Genomic DNA, 25,455 nt, shown 5'->3' on the forward strand with positions numbered 1-25,455 from the left:
CTTTTCCTCCCTTGAGGAAAGTGTTACTTCTGTACCTGTTGAGGCCTTCTGTATATCTGACCCACCTTGTACCTTGAATTTCTACTGCTATTCATTTAGGTATTTTTATTTTTATAGTGTTTTATTTTTATAGTGTTTTGACAGCATGTCTGACATAATTTGAAATGCTTTTCCCTGTCCATAATGGCCAAAATTTCTGAGCAGAAAAAATTTCCAGTGGGAAAATTAAATAAAGCGATCTAATGTGCACTGACATACCACATTAACCCATACAAAGGTTGCAGCATCACATCAGAAAAGTTTGTCCAGGTCTGTCTTTAGCTAAAAAATATTGAGAGATTTATAGTACAAGACTACAGAGGAAAAACAGAAGTAACAATTTTATAAGCAACAGTAATGACATAAAAGTTATTCTCTTTAAGCACCTAAAATAAAAAAACCCACTTTTAAATAGTGCTTCCATGTTGCCTTGACTAGAACCACAATGGGATTAACAGAGGTATTTTCCACTTCAACTAGTTCAAAGATTTCATTAGCAGGAATATAACAAGATTAAAATGTCACATGTCAGAATTTTCTCATTGTTTCTCTCTCTTTCTCTCTCTCTGTTTTATATAATTTTAATGTATTCATTTCTAACATAGAATTTATCAAGGACAGCAGGAACCATAAATCTCTCTTTTGCTTTTGTATGTGAATCAAATCAGTGTCTCTGCATAAAGACTGTCCCAAGTGCTTAGTTTAGGTTCCTAATCTGCAAGTATCTACAGTCTTCTAAATGAAGTTAGATGATTTTTTTTTCCTCTAGAATATGAATATGTTTGAATGCCCTTGGTAAGTAGAAAGACCCATACTAAGACAAAATAAAAAAAAAAACCCAAACCCTGACAGATCAAACAAGCAAACAACAACTCCCCAGAATAAAGTATTAGGAATTTTCAGAATAAAATATACATTTTACTTTTGATATATCCACCGGATTTCAAATATACTGAAGAAGGAAAAATGGAAAAAATCTTAGAAAGCTCAAAATCAATTTGTTAAGTTGAATTACAAATTTTGTCTGATTCCCTATGTATTCTGTCGGGATTTTCAATTAAGAAAAAAAAAATCATTGAATTCAATATAACTCTGAATTTAAAGTGTTTTTTAACTACAGAGGTTTAGGTGCTATTTAAGTATCACTACAATGAAACTGTGAAGTGCCACTGGGTTTGTCTGCAATGTGCAGCCTGAGTGCTGGCATCAGCTTTTGCAGTGGCATTGAGCAGAACCAGCTCTGGGGTCGGGCATTTTACTATGGGGTTACTGATTCCTTAGCTTGTGCAGAAATATAACTAGTGTTACTTTTTTTTTCTATAAAGATGTGTATATACACACCTATATTTATCCCTCTTGGTTTATTTGTAAATGGGTGAGTTAAGCATATGAGTTTACAGATGTATAAGAACAACAAACCCTTGACCCTGGAGAGTTAATACTTATTGGAGTGAGCATAAGCAGCAAAGTCGCACACAGAAAATGTGTGTTAGGCAAAAATTATAACATCAGCTCACATTTCTATTAAATCACTAAAGAAAAACAAAATGCTTAGCATTGGCCTGAGAACCCCTAGTTTAAGGAAAAAATCTGAGGGGTATTGTTATTTAATAGTCCCTTACAGCAAAAGCAGAAAATATGGTGGAATGGAGAGTAGAGTGTATGTCAGCTAGGTTGCTGTTTAAATTACCTCATTTGCATGATAGCAATGATTAGTGGGTCTATAAGTAGCAGACACTAAGGTGACAACAGCATAGCTTGTGACAGAATATGAAACGAGACAGCTAAAGTGGGATCTGGGGAAATTTCTGATGCTGAAATGCAAAGCAATCTGTGGTTTTGGGAAGTGGAAGCCTCTCAGCACAATGTGTCACACTGCTCGGTCACACTCACATTCTCCTCATGCTTACTTCTGGCTGCTGACTGACTGAGGATGCGATGAGGTTTCTCTGCTTGTGGGCTCTATGTAGTAGATGCATGTTCAGCCCAGATGGGCCTGCTGAAAGTGCAAAATGTGAGTAGGGATGACAGGTCTGACATAGCTATGGATCCAGTGAGTTTTTCCCTTATGCACCGAATATGTTTTTCCCCTTTGTCCAGGGACCTTCCAACATTGTGTGGAAAGTTATGAACTCAGGAAAGAGACAGAGGGAATGCTAGTGGTGAATGTGCTGCTGCCTCTGGCTCTGCAGCGGATAGTTGGCTCCGGATGCCCAAAGGATGGGAGCGAAACTTGCTAGAGCAAGCTATGGGCTAGACAAATTGTCCCAGATTTAGGGCAGTGATTGAGTAATACTGACTGAAGATGTGTATTTGTGTATGGATAGCTATTTGGGTGTGTGCATTTGTGTAGGCAGGGCAGAGGGAGAAGAAAGAAGAAATGTGATTATTTTTCTAATTGTTTGTGAAAAATAGTATGATTAACGCCAAAGTTTGCATGCTCTTATACTGTAATGATTGTCATTTTAAAACTAGCTTTTTGCCTTCGAGCTATCGGGGTAAAGACCTGAGGGAAAACTACTGTCGAAACCCCCGAGGGGAAGAGGGCGGGCCGTGGTGTTTCACTACCAGTCCCGAGGTGCGCCATGAGGTCTGCGACATCCCTCTGTGCTCACAAGGTAACTCAGCTTGGTTCACACAGCAAGTTACCTTTCCTCTGCTGACAGCAGGTACACAGAACAGGTACAATGAAACAATATTTTCAATCACAGTTACTCATGGACTTTGGAGAAAGAACAGGTGTTTTCTCAGCAAGAATAACCTAGAAGGCAAGGGAATCAGTTGTTAAAAAAAGATGAGATCTTGTTATATTCCAGTGCTCTGGAAGACTTGAAGAAGCTTTCAGGCTCAGCAGCTTTTTTATTTTTCAGGCCATAGAGAAGCTGGAACAGTGAAGTTCTACTGATCGTACAAACGTGACCCTGTTTTTTCACTTGCCTAGTCTATAATGACTCCATTAACAATTTTGGTTTTACTATGTGACAAAATCATCTGTTGTCATTCCATAGTAAAATCAACTTTTCTCTTTGTTTTGATGAAAATACGGATAGTGAATTACAGTATGAAAGCTCAATGTAAGCATGTATTTTATTTTTCATATGAATATTGTAATTAAGTAGCCTTTAGAAATCCAATACCATTTGGCTTTCAAGTCACAGAATTCCAAAGATGCTTCATTGGCACCAATGCATTTTTTGACTTTTAAATTCTGTCAGCCTCCAACCTAAGCTCTTATATCTTGCTAATCAACAATTCAGTTCCAGTCAATCAACCCAATTAAATTATCAAGATAGGTTGCCTTTAATTTTCTTGCTAATGTGCCATGTGCAATAGTTACGCAGTGATGGAGAACGAAAAGGGAGAGGGACTGAGGAAGAGAATGATTTACAAGGAGCTTGAAAATCTATTAGAAGTTAACATTTAAAGATCAGTTTAAGTGAACTTCAGATGAGATAAGACTCAGAGCTCAATGCAGGATGGAGACCTTGGTAGCGGATGTTTTGACTGAAGAGTGAGATCTGTAATGGCATAAATTAGTATTTACTAAGTGATCCTTCATTAAAATTACTCTAATTAAAGGGCACTTGAGAAATTTCTTGCTAGTTAATTATGGTGAATTTATTTAATATTTTAAGTCATCTCATTCTAAATTGTGAAGTACATCTTGTTCAAGAGTAGTTTTGAATCCCTACGGTAACTTTTGCCCACTCCCTCAACCCCCACTTTCCCAAAACAGGGTTGAAAATGTGTAATATTTTAAGCTGCCAAAAAGAATTAGTATCGAAAAGAAACAGTATCGTATGTAGCTGAAAGTGCTGGGAATTTAGAGACAAACTATACTGCATGAAATTTGGATTCAACCATCATTCTGGACTTAAGCTTGTGCTGTTACTATACTATTATTTATAGTGATTTAGATGAAGAATGTTACTTAATTAGAAAATATCACCTCTAGAAAATGTTCCTTACTTAGACATATGTCTCTCTCTGCTACCAACCATGTGTAAAGTTAAAATGCATGCTAGGAACATGCATGACTCTCAGCTGGCCACACTTACCTGCATTGAAAAAATAAGTGTCTCAAAAAGTGATGACCAAATTTAAGCACCTGGATGAGATCTAAGAAAAAGATGCAATCCTATTCCAATGGGCATTTCCCATGCTAGCTTAACTAAAAGATATCATGTTTTCATGCCTCTCCAGATTGTTTTCAACTGATAGTAGCTGGGCTATGATTTTTTTTTTTCCTAGTTGAATGCATGACCTGCAACGGAGAGAGTTACAGAGGGCCAATGGATCACACTGAGACAGGCAAGGAGTGTCAACGCTGGGATCTTCAGAGACCACACAAACACAAATTTCGTCCAGAGAGGTAATCCCTCCTCAGCCCTCAAGCAAATCCATGCGGTTCTATTTTGAAAATTATACATGTTCTGGAACCAGTTGGGCAGGCAAAATCAGCATTAGCTGAACTGAAATTTTTGGAATTCACCAGTTTTAGTTTCTTGGGCTTCTGGCCCATGGTGTGCACAGGCTGGCTGCAGTCACAACTGAGATGCAAGATGGGGGCCAGAGGCTATTTTATGCAGTTGTGGCTATGTCCCATGGCTGTGTAGTGCACTGATGTACATATGCAGTATTAATTGATCAAAATTTCATCCCTAGCTTGACTGACAGTAAAAAATTAACTCTGGATGTTTCTGTATATGCTGTTATGCAACTACAGTCAGCTTAAAATACCTTAATCATGAACTAAATAATAATTAAAAGTCATACTTTTTTTTGAGTTCTTAACACAGTTAATGCATATAAACTTGCTGTATTTTCAAGTCAGATTATGCTCCGTTTTTAAAATATTGAACAACTTTAAAGCTGTAGATGGTATTCTGTTGCAATCAGGTCTAAGTATGCCATTTATTTGACCAAAATATTTTTTTGCTCTATTTCTTTTTTCAGCCTATGAAAGGAATTCATCATTCTGTTTAGTAGTTTAAACACATGGATTCATATTTTAGACTTTTTTTTTAATTTAGACATAGATACATAATGCCAAAAGAAGAGTCAGAAATAGCAAGACAATTTGCATGCCTGTTAGAGTTTGTCCTAAAGGGTAAAATTCACCCAGTTGCAAAGGGTCATTTATAATACAACCTTTTGGAAGGACTTTATGAGGGGGTTTAGGCCATAAAGGAGGGCCAATGTGTTACTCTTAAAGTGGACTAAGGTTTCATTTTAGTTCTACACCTCTGAATTTTTGATTTATTCCATTTATAAAGTGGATTGAATAAACTCAAACTGCTAGAGAAAAACTCAAGAATCAACAGTCTCAGAATGACTGAGATCTTCCACTGAATGCTTTTTTATATATGTTGAAATTTTCCACTGAATAAAGCATTATTTCTATACTCAGAAATACAGGTACTGGTAGATTTTAGAAAACCTGATTATTCAGCAAAACATTAAGGCTTTGCAGTTTCAGAGCTCTGGTGATATAATCTCTTTTTCCTCTTGGCTCAGATGATCTGTTTCATGAATAACAGCAGTCTGTCCCATAGTTCTGCTACAATAAAAATTTTGTATTAGCAGGCTGGGACTGAGGATAAGCTGTCTCTGAGTTTTGCCATGCACGTGCTTTTCATTCTAGAATAAGTCAATGGAAGAATTTTTTTTCTTGGGAGTGAAACATTTATAGAACTTCTGGGTATAAACAATAGTAATTTTACTGTCAGGAGGACATGTTTTTCCGCTAATTTTGGATGGTTTGCAAAATGACTTTTCAGTCTATCTGCTGTCTTACGAATTATAATCTTCTTCCTTGAAAGATTTCCTGTAGAAAACATCTTCTTGAGAATTTCCAGACTGTAATAAAAACACTTTATCATTAAAACTCAACTGATGAAGACTGAGTTGATCTGTTTGTTCTTTCAGAAGAATAACTAGGGTCCAGTACATTTCAAATATGCTGATGTTAATTAATTTCATGGAATCATTACTAGAAGTAGTGACAACTAGAGTTTGATGATACTAGCTTTTAAAAATGCTGTGGGCTTTGGTTTATTTGTTATTTTTAACAGTCATTTAAGTTTAAAATAAGAGATGAGGCCTGGAACAAATGACCCATTAAAATAAAGCAATCTCTAGAGAGGCTTATGCTCTACCATCTATGGGTAATGTGAATAGTGAAGTTCCAGCAGAGCTAGATATCAGCATCTCTCTTTCCAAAGAGAATAATTGTTATTTCTTCGCCTAAAACTAGCCACCACCCCCTACCCCCACCCCACCTACCCCAAAACTGAGGTACAGCTACTGTAGTTTCAAGGGGGAGAAAAGGAAAGATGTAGATCTTGGAAACCTTTGGTTATTTTGGGGGACCAAGCAAGAAGTCTGTTCCCAAGTGTACTGGCTGAAGGAAGAGCATGCAGAGCAATGGGATGAGCTCTGAGAAAATCCTCCACAGTCTAATTGTTCAGTTGTGTTGAAGGGTTTGAAGCCTTGTTGTTTATCTTACCCTTAATATTCATGTCTTAAAGTTGTTAGCTGGCCTTTTCTATAGGAACTGAGGAACTGTTGGTTATTGGATATGAAGGAAAGCAGAAGCATGCCTGAACATTGTGGGAAGAACAAGATTGGGGAGGCTGTTGTTTCTCTAGAAAAGGGCACATAGATACAGTAGTTGGAAAGATATATTTAGGGACAACTGCTCCATCCCACAAAGGCATTCAAAACTTGATCCTGGAAGAACTGTTACATCTCTACTTAAGTTTTAGTTAGCAAATAACACACTTTTAGTATACTGTGGGAACATATCACACAATATGAGGAAGGACAGAGCATTCAGTGCTTTGAAAAACAGTTGCCTTCTAGAAAGTGGATTCTTAGCATCCCTAATTGTTTTGAATGACTTTTTGGAGCTGTGACTGGAGATACCTTGCCGTTCTCGGACTCACCTTTGTTCTTTGGTAGTGCCATGGACTCTCTGTTGGTACATGACATGGGAAATGCTGTGCCGACTTCAAAGCTCATCACTGCACTTTCCATCTCGTTTTCTGCTATATTCTTAGCCCATTAACTGTAGCAGGGTACTGCTGCTAGATCTGAAGCTACTACATTCTTGACATCCCTGGATTTCAGCTTTGTGAGGTTTCTCCTTGCTGGCATTTAGTGGCTTTTTGTTGTTTGTTTAAATTCTTCTTTAATGCTGTCCCTGTCACTTGTATAGATGAAGTAACCTGATTTTTCACAAGGAATGGGATATGAAGTCGCAAATATATGAATCAAAATTGGGATGATTACTTGACTGAAAAAGCATCCTAGCAAAAGCACATATAAATCATATTTTCCTCTTCTTGTGTGAAACACATCTGCTTGCAGTTGTAAATAGGTTCAGATTCCCAGGTAGTTAACTTTATTGTTCTCTTACATACCTTTCAAGTTTCCCTCAGGGGCAAATCTACTTTTTGTTTCTTTTACAAACATGTCTCAATAAAACTGGAAAACCAAGTCAATTTGTATTCACTGGAGGAAAAAAGGTATATTTTTATCTCCTTCTCTTTAAGTTCATAGAATTTCATATGCTACATTTTTACAAAAAGAACCTCCTTATCATGAATAACTGCCTGACCATTCAATGATGGCATTAGGAACGTGGAAACAATTAAATGGCACAACAGTTTGAAATCTTAATGAGATAAAGCAAGATGGAAGTTAATTCCTTATTATTCTCTTTTTCTGCTCTACTGCTTGATGTGAGGGCATGACCTAGAATGAGCTCTGTTACAAAAATGGAGCTATCATTAGTAACACAGCTATTCAAAATAGCTTCCAGTTTGAACCCAGGGATGTTGCACTGGAGAACCTGTTTTCTTAATGAGTCCAGTACGACAGGCAATGTTTATGTAATCCACAATTAATTGGGTTGTTTCAAAAAAACAAGTGGCTTTAGAGTCTGGTCATCAGTTGACAGACACAAGAGCAAGACTTTAGCAATTAGCGGAGTTACCCCATCCGGTATCCTGTGCATTAGCACAGCAGGGAATCCCCTCAGTGGAGGTCAGATTCTGCTGCATATTTGGAAAGAGATTTTATGTTATTAATTTTCTACAAGTGTTAAAGAGTATCTGCACCCATCTCACAGGATCAAACCCAGGGTTGATGGGAACTGGTTCTTATTTGCCTCTTCTGAAGACTGTCCTTTAAGCACCTTTCACAGGCTTGTGCAGTGTTCCCAGGAAGGACTACCCTGACACATTCCTCATTGTGGTTTGCAGATATCCTGACAAGGGCTTTGATGATAATTACTGCCGCAATCCTGATGGCAAGCTGAGACCATGGTGCTACACTCTTGACCCTAACACCCCCTGGGAGTTCTGTGCAATTAAAACGTGTGGTGAGTTCAAGCAAAATTTATTACTTCCTGTTCCTTTCCAAAATCTGAACATATATAGTTCAAGCAATATAAGACCACAGCTAGTTCATTCTTTGCACTTCGCTGACTTTTAAAACATGGTTTCAAGGAAGAATCATAGCTTGTGAGATCTGCAGCTGATAGTCTCTTCACTTATTACCTATGGTTCTCATTGCCAGATTTGGCCTGCAAATTATTGCCTTTAGTGAACTGACAACCTGTGAAATAATCAATGTTCAAGCAGGATGTCAAAGGTGCTTTCATAATACCCAAGTAGTTTCCTTTATTCCCCCTTACTCAAAATACTTTGTTTACCAAACCTTGCCAGTAAAGGCAATTTCTGAAAACAAGACTTGACTTTGACTGAATACTGTAGAAGCCTGTCAGTTTTGTGCACCCTAGCCCTGAGGCAGAGACCCCAAAAAAAAGAAAACAGTATTTTTGTACTTTCCAATAAATATGGGCAAAGGGAAAAACTGCCCAGTGAAGCTCACAGTGTCGTGTTAGCTCATGAAAAAGTCATTTTCTCTTAGATCTGCATGTTTGGAAAATGCAACTTTCTTTGTTGTCTTACTTCAAATTTTACCAAAATTAAGTGTTATAAATAAGTCCTCAAACCCAGATACAGTTTTCATCTAGCTCTAAGTGTTGCTTCAATAGGTTTATGTCATTGTAGTTTGCATTTGGCTCGCTTGGGAGGAGCACAGACTAAGAGAATAGGTTATGTAAAAAAAAAAAATAAAATTCACCTGGAACTGGATTTACATAAGAATTCCAAAACAGAAGAAAAAAAGAGAAAAATAATAATAAACGTAAAAGGAGCGATTTTTAATCATTTGAATTTTCAGGGATCTCTGTATTTCATTGTTGTTGTTGTTATATAAATCAAAATAAACCATTGTTTGGGGTTCTCAAATCTAGATGAAATAGATACGGTGGTGGATCTTACTAAAAGTTTCCATAATGTAATCCTGTATTCTTTCCTATTATGTTAACATGTATATATAATGGGATGGGTGGGAGAGAAGAGGGAATGGCTCTGGCATGAACCTTTATGTGTGAGAAGTTACTGCCTAAACGGAGAAGCATCCGATTCTCCATCTTCACTTGGGATTCTTATGAAAACATATTATTCTGTATTTTCTGGTTCCACCACCAATAGTTCACAATTTTCTTTCCTTACTTGTTCTTGGCCTAGGCCATTGTAATGTCTTGGAGTGTCAGTCACTTCTTTTCCATTAGTCAATAGTTTCAAATCCAAAGGTTGAGTAAGAATACTTTTAATGTACTTCCTGATGCAGAATAATTGATTTTATTCTGCACTAACATACGTCATTGTAAATCCAGTATTTAAAACCCTGGTAGTTAAAATTAGAAAAAGTATTTGGAAAAAAAAAAAAAATGTTGATGTTCTACTTTGGACAATATATTTAGTAAGGTTCTCCAGAGAAAGATGGAAATTAACAGGATTACTGCTTATTTCATGTCAAGCACTCATTAAGTGACACACACGTTGAAAGTCTTGCCTGTGAACTACAGTACTATTCCTGTAATTGCATGTGTGGTTTTTAATAATCTTTGAGAATGGGGAAAGTTCAATCTTTTCCCCACTGTGAACATAGTCTTGCTTACTTCCATAACTGAGTCTTCTATCAAAGTCGTAGTTAATTCATTAAGTTGGAGGTTGTTGTTGTTTTGAGGGTTGGATTTTGGTTTGTTTTTTTTGGTGCTAGTGTCATTTTCGTTTGTGTTTGTTTGTTTTTTTGGGTTTTTTTGTAACTAAACTGTGCTTCCTAGATTTCTCTAAATATTAGACAATATATGAATCATAGGTAGCATACTAGATCTAGTCTTTTCCCTGACAGAAGTGTTTTTATTATGAAAAAAAAAATCCTAAGTTAAAACTGACTGTTTCACAAATGTAGCTTTTATAAACCTTTATCCTTTGGCATTTCCTGAGCTGATGTGTCAGTGTTTTGAGGATTCACATCTGGCTTCACTGGTCACGTAAGCTTCCAGTCCATGCAGTTTTCAGTATCTTCAGTTTGGCCTAAGCTTTGTAAGATAGTTGGGTGGCACACCTCCTGCAAACTACTTTAATGTGACCTCTGTCTAACCAAGTCACAATTAGAGTCTTGAACATAAGGTAATCACCAGAATGAAATTAAAACAAACAAAAAAACCCTCACAATGTAATTATTTTAATGTTGTGACTAAAGTCTTGTCTCATTTCCAGGCAAAAGTTAATAGGATTAACTAGAATATCTACAACTACAACAGAAGTAGTGATCTTGAAAATGCTTAATCCAGCAGATATTTTCAAAGAGTGTTTACACAGGCATATAGGATTGCCCTCTACATGACATGAGGTGATTCTCAGTGTTTTCCTTCATAACCCAGAGAGGGAATATATCACTGATCTTACTGTTATATCTCCAGCTCAGTGATGGGAATACCAACACAAAATATCTGAGCCCTGTTTTCAGTTTTCTGTCTTTCTTGAGAAGCATAGAAAGACTGTTTTTTGACCTTCTAGCAGGAAGCCCAAAACACTAGGCTGTTCTGGATTTCAGTGGCTTCTCTGTTTTCTGAAGCTGTGACTGTGTCCAATCTCAGTACACTAAAAAGAGAGCATCGTTACTTATCTGTCTTTATAGCTTTGTGGTTTGGATTCTCACACAGATTTTTAATTCTTATGTTGAGGACTGTTTATACATATTACAAGAAACACTAATTGGAAAAAATGCTTTGCAAATCCAAGTCCTTGGACCATATACAAAAATGTAGGTGTCCTCTCTTCAGGGGAGTGACCACAAGGCAACATGCTGCTTGCGGCTTTTGCTACATGTCATGAGTGCTAGTATACTCTATAGCCAAAATGCTGACAACAGCTCATATACAAAATTTTCGTCAAAAAAGTCAGTGGAAGGAAGCGTTCAGAAAATAAATATGTTTTTAAGACTGAAGAGACAGGAGGGCATTGTAACTTTATTTCCAGGCACAGAAGGCAGCATAAAACATCATGGCTTACAGCCAGGGCTGTGAGAAAGAGATGACAGGAGCAATTAGGGATTAGAGATGGCTCAAGCTGAAAAAATTGGATCTAGATTAAGACTTCAGGGACCCCAGGATTGGTTTGAAGTTGCTCACATATGTGTCTGTGGTTTTGGCTTGAGACAATTTTTAGTTAGAAGAGAGGATAAAAGGACAGCAATAACAGCAATAAAGAAGTGGGGGATGAAATGAAGAAATGGAAGCAGTGACAGCAAATATAAAAAAAGTAAATTACTGTTACTTTGACAGGAACGAGGACATGGACTACAGGGAAGACTGAGAGGGAAACTAATACAGCTTTCTAAAAAAGAAAAATGATAGCTGCACTTCTGTGGATGAGTGATAGGGCAGACTGGTGCTGAGGCCCAGAAATAAGGAAGCTGCTCAAGAGCTGTAGGTCTACGAGGAATTATTATGGTAAGGACAGTGGTTGTTGCCTACCTGATTTCCAACCAACCTGGTTGATTTTACCATAGATTTAGCCTTTACTGTCAGTATTCATAGGCAATAGGCAGGGGTGACTGGAAATGAAAAGCCCTGAGAGAATTCAGTAAGAGTTTGATGAGAAAGAGCAATTGATGAAACTGCAAAAGTGAGAATCTACGTGTTAAATAAAATGTTGCGGCATGTCTACAACTTTTGGGAAGGCAAATAGTGGTTAATATTAAATTACTTATGTTTTAAAAGCAGAGATTTCAACTACCCACTTGAATGTGAAGTTCTGATTATAGTTATTTGTTGAATCACAGTATGCAGCAAATAGAAGTGCCAGCTTAATATTTATATAAGACGAAGATACTTATAGAAAGAAGGCAGTGAAAAGAGACTGGTGTTTAGTAGCTGATAAAGTATTACCTTTACCTCCCTTCACGGAGAGGCATAGCATGGGTCCAACATTCACTGTGTAGGCAACAGCCTATGTTGCCTCTAAACGGATCCTTCTCAGATCTTTTTCATAATTTTTATGATAGTTTTGAAAGTTAGATTTAAAAGCTATGAACCTGCAAAGAAGTCATAATGGTGAAAATTTGGATCTGTTCTTCATTATTTTCATCTTTAAAATCTATTTATACTAATTTTTTTTTTTAATTTAAAGCTTAGTTGTAGACACTGGAACAACCCGGAAAGATCTCTCTGTGCTCAAGGAAAAATGGACGGGTTTAGGTGATAATGAGTTCTTCAGTACTGTGATTCTTGAGCTTGTATCTAATTTATTTCTTCAGTTTCTTCTATACTTTTACTAAACAATCTCAAAACACTAGAAATCAATGTTTTTTGGGTTTTTTTTATCATGCTTATAAACAGTGAGATAGTACACTGGTGGAAGCATGTGGAAAGAAAATAACTACCACTAACATACCACCCAGAACTGTAAATTGTATTGCTTGAGGTAGGGATGCTGGGAGGCAGTGTAACTGAGCATGAGCAGCTTCTCTCCATAACCATCATTCACATCTTATATAGACATTTGCAGAATTGCACGGACCAAGTTTAATGAGAACTTTGCTGTCTTTTCTGGGTTAGGCACCTCTTGTCTTTTAAAATCTACTTTTAAAAATCTTTTGTTTCAAGCTGGGGCATTTTTATGTTTTGTTGATTGACACACTAGGAAAGACATTGCAAAAATGAAGGCAAAAGAAGGAATTTTCCTAACAAAGTAATTTAGGGCTCTGTTTCTTTTTTAGCTATACTTTCTTCAGAAATACATAGCTAGCATTACTACGAAAGAACATGACTACTCCAGCAAGATCCCTATTTTCCTTTAAGTCAATAAGAGTTTTACCATTGACCTAAAATTTGTGCAGAATTTTCTTCTAGGTCATTGGGATTAAAGACAGAAATAGTACTCTAACTGGGTTCTTCAGCTGTAGAATGACTCAAGGCCCCTGCTGATTCCCTCATTCTGGCATTACTGTGAGAACCAGAACTGAGAAGGCTATCTGTGGCTTTACAAATGAAGCTCTGGACAATGTGTCATCTCTTTACTTAAGCATCTATGAATGCATGAGCTGACCCTTTTTAATAAAATTATATATTTTGAAATACCAATATAGGGAGGTTTTTATGGAAAAAAAGAAAAAATTTGCATTATTGCCCTTCAGTTGGGTACTTCAGAGTGAAAATACTGCTAAGAGGAAATTCTGAAGTAGCTCTCTGAACAACATAGTTAGTTCAGCTTATCCAGAACACACACAAAAAATTACAGCAAAGTTCAAAAGTAGCAAAATGCAGCTAGACAGTTACCAAATTCTTCTGTTCATAATGAAGTTTCATAGAGGATTAAGAAGTAAGATTTAATTAAGAAGTCATAAGTAGTTGTCTTTTATAAGATGATATTTTCTGTAATCTTCCTTTAACGGTACTTTTTATCTCAGTTTGGAACTCTAAAATCTGAACAAAAAACCAACTTACTCCTAATACGAAAATACCTGCCTGCATAGTAAGGATTGCTTATTGAATTTAAATTTGTCCTCTAACACTTAATTCATAAAGTCTTTCTCATTGGAACAAGCCTTTGGAGTTGCAGGTCTTAAACTGTATTTTAAAGAAATTGTTTGCATAAGAATAGGAATTCAACTTTGCTAATTTTTAGCTTGATCTTGTTTCTATCTTGTAAGACAAGTGGTTAGCGTGGTCTCAGGACCCTTTCACCAGTGCTGTGCACATCTGATGTTCATCTTCAGAGTTATTAAACTTCAAGATAATTGGCTGTGTGGGTGACAAGAATAATTAGCCTCAGGAACAAGACCAGCACTGAAAGGAGATGACTATTTAAAGCGTAGGCTTAGACAGCCTGGGCACTATAGTACGTAGATCACCTCTGTAATGCCTGTTTAGGCAACAACTGCTCCTCACACTTTTCCATGTTCCACTGCCTATCCAGGCCACCTTTCATTCATGTGAACAGGGAAACTATTCCCATAGTGCCAGATTGTGGAAATCACCCGCTGAAAGGATTTCTTGAGCTTTTTCTGATAATTTTTGAGGTCTCTGTCTGACTCAAGAGCCAGAACAGAAGAGATTGTTTCTGAGGGCACAAGTGCTCATAATTTGGAGAGATTTCTGTGGACCTTTTTGAATGATAAAATTGCTTCATTAACTCAAACAAAAAATATTTCATCAACTCTTTCCTTCACTAGATTTCTTATTCAGGGCTGCCACAAAGAAGCAGCAGCAGCTAATCTATAACACATTACAGATTTTGAAATCATTTCTCTCTTAGCCTTTATACTGTAAGTCTTTCCAGTAAAGGCTCTGCTGTGGAAACGTTCATGGCAATGTGAAAGTTAGTTTTGTCTGGTTCCTTTAAACAGAAAATTTCGAGAAAGTCAAATTTGTAAAATCTGATCTACGGATCACTGTCTAAAGATCCCTGACCTAGACACATAGTGTAAGGTTTAGTGATGAGCTTTGTGGTAGGTATATAAGGAAGAATGATATGAAAATTTACTCTATGGCCTTGCTTAAATTGATGCATTAGTTCATTTCAGTCATGATTTAAAGAAAAACCCACAAAACATAAAAAAATACATAATAAACAAGCTAATTACTTTTTAATTACTTTTCCCCTAGTATGACTGAGTACAGAGTAGATGTACTATACAGTTCATTACAGTTGAAGTAGTAATTCCTTGTGTATAAATAAGGTCTTTGTAAAATCTTCTATTAGGTTGAATTTTTATACGTTGTTACTTTTATCGAAGAAGTCTTTTTGCTAGAGTTATATAGTTGTAATGTATTGATTTACTTAGGAAGTATTACTCAGTTGAGATGTCATATGTATGCTGAAATTCATCATCATGGGTAACTTCTTTTCTTCCAAGTTGTACATAGCATCTCTTTCATTTTTAATAGAAGTTTTGTATATCCTAAAAGACTAATATATATTTGAATGCTGCACAGCAACGTCCAGTCTATTCAGCTTACGAGTTATCTTAGAATATAATTTCAATTTGTTTTCATATACATCAGTGATGATGGAAACTGCAGCTATCTACTTCTATTGCATGCACAAATTTGTCTTTTTGAATAATAATGGTTAAAAATATAGTTACTAGCTGCAAGCCTGATAAGTCCACCAGAAATGTTGTGTTTGTAAGCCCACAGAAACCTTCTTCTGATATTTGCTGTGCAGTGTCCTTTTGACTTTGGAATGAGTTTGAAACTCACAGTCCCATTGAAATGGGACAACATTTCCAAACAAAGTGACTTGGGAAGGACAGAAGGGGAATTAATTTGACCATGAAACACCAATGTAAAAACATCAACCATATGAAGAGAAAAAGGGAAATTTTCTCCAGCATAGATAAATGTATAATTCAACTGCACAACTTGATGTTATCATCTGACAGGGAAGTGATCTTTAACATAGTAGATTAGACAGCAAATCAGCCAAACCCATCTGCTATGACATTTGGTTTCCTTAAGATCCATATTCTTTGCAAGTTCATAGAACTGGCTGAAGTTACCAGGAATGAGCTATATTACAAGTAACACACAAATATTATTCTAATCACTGGACCACTTGAAGAAAACTAAGTTTAAAACTTTCTCATCATACTTGTAGCTGCCACCCAGTACTTTTAAGGTAATTAATAAAATTAGTCTTCTGAACAGTAGCAGTTATCAACAGATCGGCAGTTACTTACAAAAATATCATGTTGGGAGATTTTTGGAACATTGTAGTAGTGTTGCACTTACTGTAGTGTATTTAGTTTTGTACTACTTTGTATATATCTGATGCAATATCTGTGCCATTAATTTGCAATTATGAAAATTGCATAAGAAATAAAAAGAGACTTTCAAGTTATGTGAATGAGTCACTTCAAAAACCACTGTTTTTCTGAATTCAGTTCAAGACAGCCCACACCAGGGTGAACGCAGAGTATATCAACATCTGTAAAAGATCTTGAGTCTGATGAATTTGTTAGTCATTAAAACATTTGTCTCTCTGTAGACAGTACTGATCTTTGATAGCCAAAAGCTGGGCTTTATTTTTTTTTCTGCCTCTAAATATATGAGGCATAAAAAGAGAAACTTCAAGGAGCATTTGGAGCATTACTTTATAGGAGGATTTATCTTTTTTTTTTTTTATCTGCATCTTTTTCCTGTGATGATATTCTGGGAATTCTTTGGAGAAAGTCAGTTGGGTTTTAATCCTGCAAACATGCATTACAATGTTTAACAGCATGCACATGGGTGGTCACTCAATTTTGTAAAGCTAAGCAGATGATAAAACATTTGCTGAACTGGAAAGAGTAACCAAGAATATCCCCTGACCTTCAATGATATAGCATAGGCCAGGTGTCTCATTAAACAAAAGCTCTTAAATGTTGATATTCTTTGCCTGCAAGTGGATAAATTAGCATAAGCTCTAACACCTATTTTCATTTCATGGATTTTTTAAATCTGAAGCAATGTAAGTTATTCTGTAGAAGGCATCAGATTGGCAATTTCTCTAAAGAAGTCCAATTACCATGGTTTGAACCGCAATGTAGACTTCAAACCTTACATTCTGAACCAGATTCAGGTTTAATAAAATGTAACAACACTTCTATGGATTTGCAGATGAGAGCGTTGTGAACAGCACTGACGTGGCAGCTGAGACATCAACATGTGTTCAGGGACAGGGTGAGGGCTACCGTGGTACGGTCAACACCATATGGAGTGGAATCTTGTGCCAGCGGTGGGACTCACAGTTTCCTCACCAGCACAACATCACTCCAGAGAACTTCAAGTGCAAGTGAGTAGAGGCATGTATGTATTACTGCAATGGGAAAAGAGCTTAATTTTCAGATGTTTAGAAATTCATACCGTCAAAGTAGATCACAGGACCCCTGTCCCTGCTCTTTGACCAGATGCATTCACTCTACTTGATGATGCTGAAAACCATTCGAATATGGGGTCTCAAAATATTAGTTCCAGATGAACTTGTGTGAAAGTGTAGAGTTTTTTAATAAATTTTTCTTCAAGACTATATTTGCCAGTTTAATTGATTGTGAAGTGTATGGATGTTTTCCAGACTATGATCTGAATCCCAGTACATTACTGTTGTTTTTCTTTCATGGAGGCAAGTACTTGTTAGCAGTTTTGTTACTGAATAACTTAATATGTCCTAAAGGTCACCTAAATATAATCTCCTTGGAAATCCTTGGCACTTATATTTGACAACACTTCTTTTATCCGCCATCATTTTAATATTAATATCTAAATGTACCTGCATTAATAGGCTTGCTTTTACCTGAAGAATCATTGGTCATCTAACCTTCCTGTACTGTTCATAAACTCCAGGATGTGAATAATCTTCTTATTTCAGGCAGTTACTTTAGTAGTGTTATTTCAGTCCTTTTTTCTCTGAGCACAGAGGAAACGTAGCTGATTAGCATGGACCCAAAGCCCAGTTTGCTATAAGTCTCTTTAGTGACTGCTAAATATTAGTCTGGGCTCACGCTGGAGCTTAGTAGTACTGATCCTGAGCTTCTCAATCTCAGGACAGCCTTGAATTTACCCATCAGTTAAGTTCTTGAGCCTTATCTGGCAGGCTTTTCTCAGACAAAGCACCACTGAAACCAGCTGGAGCTGTACCTGTGTGATGCTGGAGATGCTGGAGCAAGATTGGGCCCTTGTTCAGTTTTAACACTGTTCCTAGTAGCATAGACGGGCTAACAGCATTAGGATTGTTCATTCAACCGATGCCTAAGATGTCGTGGTGTCTATTCAGGCCAATAGCTTGTTTAAAATCAACAGAACCACTGGAATGACTGCTCTCACATGAGTAAGAATTATAGTATTTGGTAAATTCTTTCCGTAGCCTACTATCAGTAAGTGCTGTGATGGAAAAATATAACGGAATATGAAGATACATAGAACATGGCAACAACTGTCAGGAGATGGGAAAATAAAACTTACATTTAAGAGGTTTGGCTATTTCATGCAAGCTGTGAGAGACATTTAAAGAAATTCCCTTGTGACTAACTTTTACTTTAAAGGTAACAGCTGTATAGAATTTCCACATACGTTCTTTTATATACCAAGACAGAGTTTCTTAAATGAATCACTGACAGCCTACAGGAATCTATTTCTTAAAACTCATCAGAACCATTCAAAATAGAGGGAATTTTAAGCACTCTGGTAATATTTGTATTTAAAAGCGTTTATAATTTATAGCAGGCGTATTCAATGTCAAATTGCATGCAAATTTTGATGGAGAATCCTGAATAAAAATAAGCTATATTGAAAGTATTGTTAATCTTCAAATGAAATCTTATATCCAGTCCAAACATAAGTTCATTGAAAATGAATTCCCATAACCCTATTCTTATTACTATTACCGTATTTTTCTGGACACTGAGTTCTTATTGGCTCCTTATCTCCTTGTACTTGACACTGATCAGTAACATACAGATCTTAAGGAGCCTGTATTATTGCTAATTCATAGTAACAATAGAACACATCAGCGGCTTTAGGTTATCCCTGCTGTGAGCTAATGTATTTATTTTCATAGGGATTTGAGGGAGAACTACTGCCGAAATCCAGATGGATCTGAATCACCCTGGTGTTTTACCACTGACCCAAACATCCGTGTCGGTTATTGCTCCCAGATTCCTAAGTGTGATGTATCAAATGATCAAGGTAATAGAAGGAAGGGTGATACCCTGATTTTAAGTGAATGCTGTAGTGATCCAAATGGCAGATAGGCAAGCTTGAGGACTGGAGAGTGTTGATCTCAGTACATCTTGTTACACCTGTGTAGTTCTGTTTTGGCTCTATCTGCATACTTGGGATTCATCATGGTGTAAATGATATTCATTTCTCACTTCACATTTTGATTCCTACAGGGAAAGCTGTAGCAAAGATTTGCTCTTGGATCTGATTTTCAGACCAGGTGAATCTGCGTGCCTTTTAATATTAGGTAAAGATCTGCTCTACTCTCTTTCTTAGTTTGAAAGGCCTTTTTCCAGAGCTGAGAATATTTCCTTGGTTCACAACGTTTTTATGACTGCATATATGCAAGGCCATCAAACATTACTTTTATTTTGATTTTTCTGTATAATCCCTTACCTAAAAGGAGTTGAGCAGAAAAAAACATGTGGGTCTTCCCATATAGCCTCTTAGCTTTAAGCTGTTATCTCTTCCTGTAAAGTCCAATCTGAGTGTTCAGGCAAATATTGTTTTTTCCATGAGGCCTTTGTATTATGCTAAGGAGTATTATTGCATCCTAAGAATTGATGTCAGCCATAGCATACACTGAGGCTAAGATTTCAGACCTGCAGTCCCACTCCAGGCTGCATGTAGATCTTCACCTTTAAATTTCAGCCATTTTTTCATTTAAATTTTGAAAAAGTTTTTGTTGCAAGAGTTCTGTCAGAAAAAGGACTAAACTTCAACTTCCATTCTGTGTTTTTGTAGATTATCAATTATAAAAAAGTAAAAATACCAATGAATATGCTACAAAATGTTTTATACAAAACATGTTTATAGTAGTGATGATTTTAAACAATCTTCTTGAAAAGTCCTAAAAAGTCTTGTGATAAAGGCTTATGAATTAAACATAACTTCTGCTGGAGTGAGTAGGCAAGTTTTTGAATTACGTTAAGGTCATGTTGATTTTTTGATTTTGCCAAAGTAGAACTTAAATCTAGAATTATATGCTGTTGCCAGTATTCAGAATCTATGCAAAGGTAAGTTGTTTTAAATAAGCCAAGAGTCTCGTTTTTAGAGGGAGGGTGGTTTAAGGGGGAATTTTAACATTTGTTTTGTATAAACCAGCTCCTGATAACTTTTAGATTCTGTATGATCCTTCTAAATTAACTCTAAACAATTTCTGAAATAGATTTTCCCAGTTTATTTAAATAAGATAAAATTTATAATGCTACTGTGTTGAGAATGAAAGCCTCAAGCAGGAGATTAGGTATCTAAATTTGAAAAATTTTTCCCATTTTCTTTCTGATTTGATTTATACTGTTGTTTGATTTATGTTATATAGCGTTTGCCTAATATAATACTTGTCTTTAATTTCTTGGGTTATTGATGGAAAGGAAGAGTTTTCTTTTCAATGGTGCACCATCACCCTCTGCTTCTTTTTGTCTCAACATTCTTATTCAGATTGTTATCGTGGCAATGGCAAGAGTTACATGGGGAATCTATCCAAGACAAGATTTGGGCTAACTTGCTCCACATGGGACAAGAATATTGAAGACTTACGTAGGTACGGATGAAATAGAAAGAGATGGTTCAATGAGTCCTGAATAAATACTGCCTCCAGATGGCATCTCTTTCTCTTCCTCTGTGATTCTAAAATAGCCACTTATGCCCTGAAGCTTTAGTATCTTTTTTTTTTCTTTTTTCTTTCCTTTTTTTTTTATCCTTGTCTCGGTGTTTTAATATATTATGCAACATGTCTTTGTTCAGGCTAACCACTAATTTCAGGCTTTGGGATGTTTCTTCATTTACTGAACAGATTTACTCCATCTTTGTCCTTGAAAATTTTGTTCTATCATAGGATATCAGGAATAAAGCAAGAAATGGTTATCTCATCAATCTGATCTCATAAGTCATGCTGCTTCAAACAGGGCATTAGACTTGAAACCACCTATGGTCCCTTGCAGCCTGAAACTGAATCTTGTTTGTATGATCTAGTGACACCAACTACCTTTAAAGCTGCCTGTAATTTCTGTTGTTTATCATTATTTTGGTTTCATATTCAAGTAGTGAAAATGGCAAGTTACTTTAATTTATTTGTTAAAGTAAATATGAATCAACAGTAAGTATAAAAGAAGTTATGAGTTTCCAAGACTTTTAAAAATCATGCCAGGATCCTCAGTGCAGTCTCCACTGGTTCAGAACTGTAGATTAATAAATCTCAGGAGTGACAACAGCAATGGCACCCAGGTACCACACAAAGACAGAGATTCATAAAAATCTTCGCTATGTATGAGACATTAGTGGCCCAGACAAAAACAGTTTTCCCTTCATTTTACTTTAGTTTCTGAAATCAAGGTGATTATACCTATATTACTTTTCATATTCATGCTTGAGTTAGTGCTTGTGATCACCACATTCATCTTAGCCATTGTCCTCTGGAACCTGGCTGCCCCTGATTCCTGCTTCCAACTTGATAGTCAATCAGATGAAAGCTTCCCTTTGGGGAAGCTTCATTTCAAAAGGCAGACTTCAGTGACAATGTCTGGAATAACCAACTGGATTATATGTAGTTTTCTCCACACAGGATCAGAGACAGCGTGCATCTTCTGGTGTCCTGTCCAAGTAAGGGAGGAAGAGTTTTCAGATCGTGACTTCTGGGAACTCTGATAAGCCCTCAGTTAGCTGTGAATAGGACAGCTTGAACCTACTGGATGCTTGATGCAATTAGCTTCATATAATCTTGAACAGACCAGCCTTTCTTCTCTTGTACCCACAAATTTTCCATCTGGGAAATTTTTGGGGAAATAGTCTGTCTCACTCCAACAGTTACTCTAGATATGAGTGTGCTAAAAGCAGCATGCATGGCTAGTTATGAACAAAGCAGTGCATCAGTAACTTAGGAACACTATAAGTTTGTTTGTTTTGATTTTGTTTGTTTTGGTTTCATTTTTTTGACAAGCCAGAAGTAAACAGGTTTTTTTGCTTCAGATTGTCACTCCAAACTTTCACTTTCAAAGTGCCTTGGGTAAAAGGTTTGCAGCTTAGGTGACTGATCATTTCAGGTTGTCTGAGCCATTCATCCTTGCCTGCTGCTCAGTCTTGTTAACTTCCTTCTATTTGTCGTTCCTTTGCCTGAGATTCTGCTTTCTTTGCAGAGTCAGTGCTCCCTTGTGCTGTTAATCTGCAGGGAGAAGCTACCTTTGCCCCTAGAGAGACCTATAGATTTGCTGGGGGCAACAGAAGTGCTCTTCTAATCAGTACTGTATCTAGACCCCTCCTCAGAGTATCCAGGGATTTTAGCTTGAGTGGGAGATTTAGGAACCTCCCACTTTAGAAACCTGTCCGGTGGACTCAGTGCTTAAAATATCAGCCAGAGGAAACTTGGACCTAGATCCAGCAAATCTTTGGGTCTCATCTTCCCTTTGATTTTAACCAGCTCTAAACCCTGACCTGTAGGCTTCTCAATTAGCTAATATTACAATGTGGAGCAAAGCAACATTTAACCTTTGAAAATTTGGGCTATAGTATAAAGCTTTTCAGCACTTTGAATTTTTTTTCCCCCTAGGCATATACAAATATTCAGAGAACCAGATGTTAGTAAACTGAAGAAAAACTATTGCCGCAATCCAGATGATGATTTTCATGGTCCCTGGTGTTACACAGATGATCCTCTTTTTCCCTGGGATTACTGCCCTATTTCTCGATGTGAGTACTCGGTATGCCCCAGGCACTGTCAACTGTGCAGTCTCAGTGAAGCCACAGCGCCACATGCATAGGGATACCTTTCTGTTGTTGCTTGTGGCAGCAGAAATTGTGTAATTCTATCAAGAATCAATTCTGCATGACCGAAAATGGATAGACAGAAGCTGCTTATGCAATATATGAATGTGGGGTTCTTTTCCTTGATCAGCTTAGAGAATTCAAGGCTTTTTTTATGCAGCAGGGGCATAAAAGGGCTATTAAAGATGGTCAAACATTTTCCAACAGATCTAGCTATTAAATGAGGGCTGGATGGAGACAAAGAATTTTCTACTGGTCAAAATGCTGGCTGTGGCCTCAAGAAACCCAGGGACAGTTATCTTCTGTGCTACAAGTTTCATAGTCTCATTGTGTGTTCTGTATTTGTAAAGTTAAGATAACTCACTATATGTATGCTGATGTGTATATGTGCTACATAGATTCTCTTTTTGGATGTTTATGGGCTGACTTAAGTCCTGATGAGAATTAGGAACTTCAGTCTTCAAAAGCTTCATGTTAAAATCAAAATAGCTTAAATAAAAGCTAAAAGTTAAAAGTCACAGAGAATCCAGTAATAAACTGAAGTGGGACAAGATTTATATGGAAAAATGTGTAATTCACTTCAGTTTCAGGAATTTTCTCTTAAACTCTTATTTCTTAATCACTGTACTGTATATCCTGAGAGAATATTTAAATGGTAAATCAGGCTTTGAACGCTTTTCTGGGCTCTCTGGAGGTTAAGGATAATGTTATATTCATTCCCAGCAGCAATCTGCTGCTTTTCCTCATAGTCTGAACTGCAGCAGCATCTCTAAGAGGTGATATTTAAAGTCTCAGGTGATATTTTGGCTTCTGTGTGAAGAGTGAAAAAACTGTGCAAAAGGTTATGTGTGTCAATGTACATATAGAACAGCTGAAGAAATATAAATATTCAATCTCAGTTCATTATCTGTATCTATGAATTCATAAGGAAATATTCACAGCAAATATTTGCAGGTTGTAAGGCAATGGTGAGTATTACCATTTCTGGGATCAAACTCCAGAGCTGGAATACATCTGTTTTACAACTGTAACTTGTATGGTCTAATATTAAATTACTACTTGCTCATTCAAGTGCTTATAACCAGCTTAACCAGTACAGACAAAATCCTAGCATTTCCAAAGTGTGCTTACTGGTACATAGGTATACATATGCATACATATGGAAATTTAACTATGTGTTTAAATGTATTGCTTTATATATATATATATTTACTTAATTATGGAAATCTAGTTGGACAAGATGGTTTAAATTTTGCTTGTTGAAATATTCAGTAGCTGCACACATACCTCCAGCTCGTAATGCTGGGTCACTCTGGAGACTTCAATGAAGGCAAAATTTTTAACCAAGTTTAAGCAACTTTGTTGTAAATGTATTTTCACGTGGACTAGATGGAAGAACCAAACCAGATTTGGGGAAACATCTTTTAAGAAGGATAAGGTTTTGCTGATGTCAACATAAAAATACTTTTGACATTTCAAATCTTTTTAAGGAAACTGGAAATTTAAATTAAATCTTATTTGGATTTAATTACATTACTTCTATGATTCCTGAATTTCTATAGAAGAGTCATGACTTGATCTTTTGGCATTTGCTTGTTCAAATGAAACATGTAAATTTAACATGGTAGATTGCCTGATTCAGCCAAGAATAAAATTACTTTAAATTCCTGTTACAAAATGCTTAACTTTTATTTCATACTATTTAAATGGAATTCTGCCTTCTTGATCATCCTTACCAAATTGTGCTTTCACAGAGTATTGAAGAAATCATTGAAGTTTAAAACTTTGTGAATTATTATTACTTTGTTATTTGCTGTTTATTTTTCCTCTATTCAATTCTTACATGTGTTTTACTTTTGTATTATGGATATCTTGTCTATTTGTCCAGGTGAAGGTGATACAACTCCTACTACAACCAGCTTGGATGGTAAGTAAATTGGCAGATGTACTATGCAGTGCGTATATCATATCCTTTAAGACTAGCCATTTCTCTCCAATGGGAAACAAGAGAAAGATCAGTTAGAGATATAAAGGGTTATACGGCTTGGGAAAAATTGCTTTTACAAGAGGAAAATGTAGAATTATACTCTATATGTTCTCATTGTCTTGTCTCACCAGTGGTGAGATATGGCAATGATTTTCAGTGTTTGCTATGTAAATCTCCATAATAAAACTATTTAGAAATATGTATTATATATTGCTCATGAATATTTATATACACTGAGATAATTTCATGAAGTAGTTTTGGTGATCTAGAAATATATGTCATTAGCGCAGGGAAGTTAATCTGTAATAAATATTGACCTTCTTGCGGTCCTTATGTGTAACCGTACAGGTTTCCTACCGCTGTTTTTAGTAAAATGTGATCTCTGGACCTGCTTTCAGATACTGTCATTCCTTGTGCCTCAACAAAGCATTTGAGAGTTGTAAATGGAATCCCAACACAAACTAATGAAGGATGGGTGGTTAGTTTGACATACAGGTAACTATCACTTTTATTAGAAAAAAAATACATCTACTAGTATATTTGTATT

General features: G+C 36.4%; 1 protein-coding gene across 5 annotated transcripts in view; it reads left to right on the forward strand.

Annotated features, from left to right (window-relative positions):
• HGF (hepatocyte growth factor) overlaps positions 1-25,455 on the forward strand; it is a 57,289-nt gene that overhangs the window by 19,602 nt on the left and 12,232 nt on the right. For 4 of the 5 annotated variants that reach the window (XM_069876449.1, XM_069876775.1, XM_069876624.1 and 1 more), the window contains 9 exons: positions 2,515-2,657; positions 4,291-4,411; positions 8,307-8,425; positions 17,066-17,240; positions 19,002-19,129; positions 20,603-20,705; positions 22,707-22,846; positions 24,810-24,848; positions 25,307-25,403. In XM_069876449.1, coding sequence (XP_069732550.1) covers positions 2,515-2,657; positions 4,291-4,411; positions 8,307-8,425; positions 17,066-17,240; positions 19,002-19,129; positions 20,603-20,705; positions 22,707-22,846; positions 24,810-24,848; positions 25,307-25,403 — 1,065 coding nt within the window. The remainder of the gene's footprint in view (positions 1-2,514; positions 2,658-4,290; positions 4,412-8,306; positions 8,426-17,065; positions 17,241-19,001; positions 19,130-20,602; positions 20,706-22,706; positions 22,847-24,809; positions 24,849-25,306; positions 25,404-25,455) is intronic. The other variant, XM_069876544.1, reaches the window with a different exon arrangement.

Source organism: Phaenicophaeus curvirostris, chromosome 1 (genome assembly GCF_032191515.1).
Source record: "Phaenicophaeus curvirostris isolate KB17595 chromosome 1, BPBGC_Pcur_1.0, whole genome shotgun sequence".
Lineage (NCBI taxonomy): Eukaryota > Metazoa > Chordata > Aves > Cuculiformes > Cuculidae > Phaenicophaeus > Phaenicophaeus curvirostris.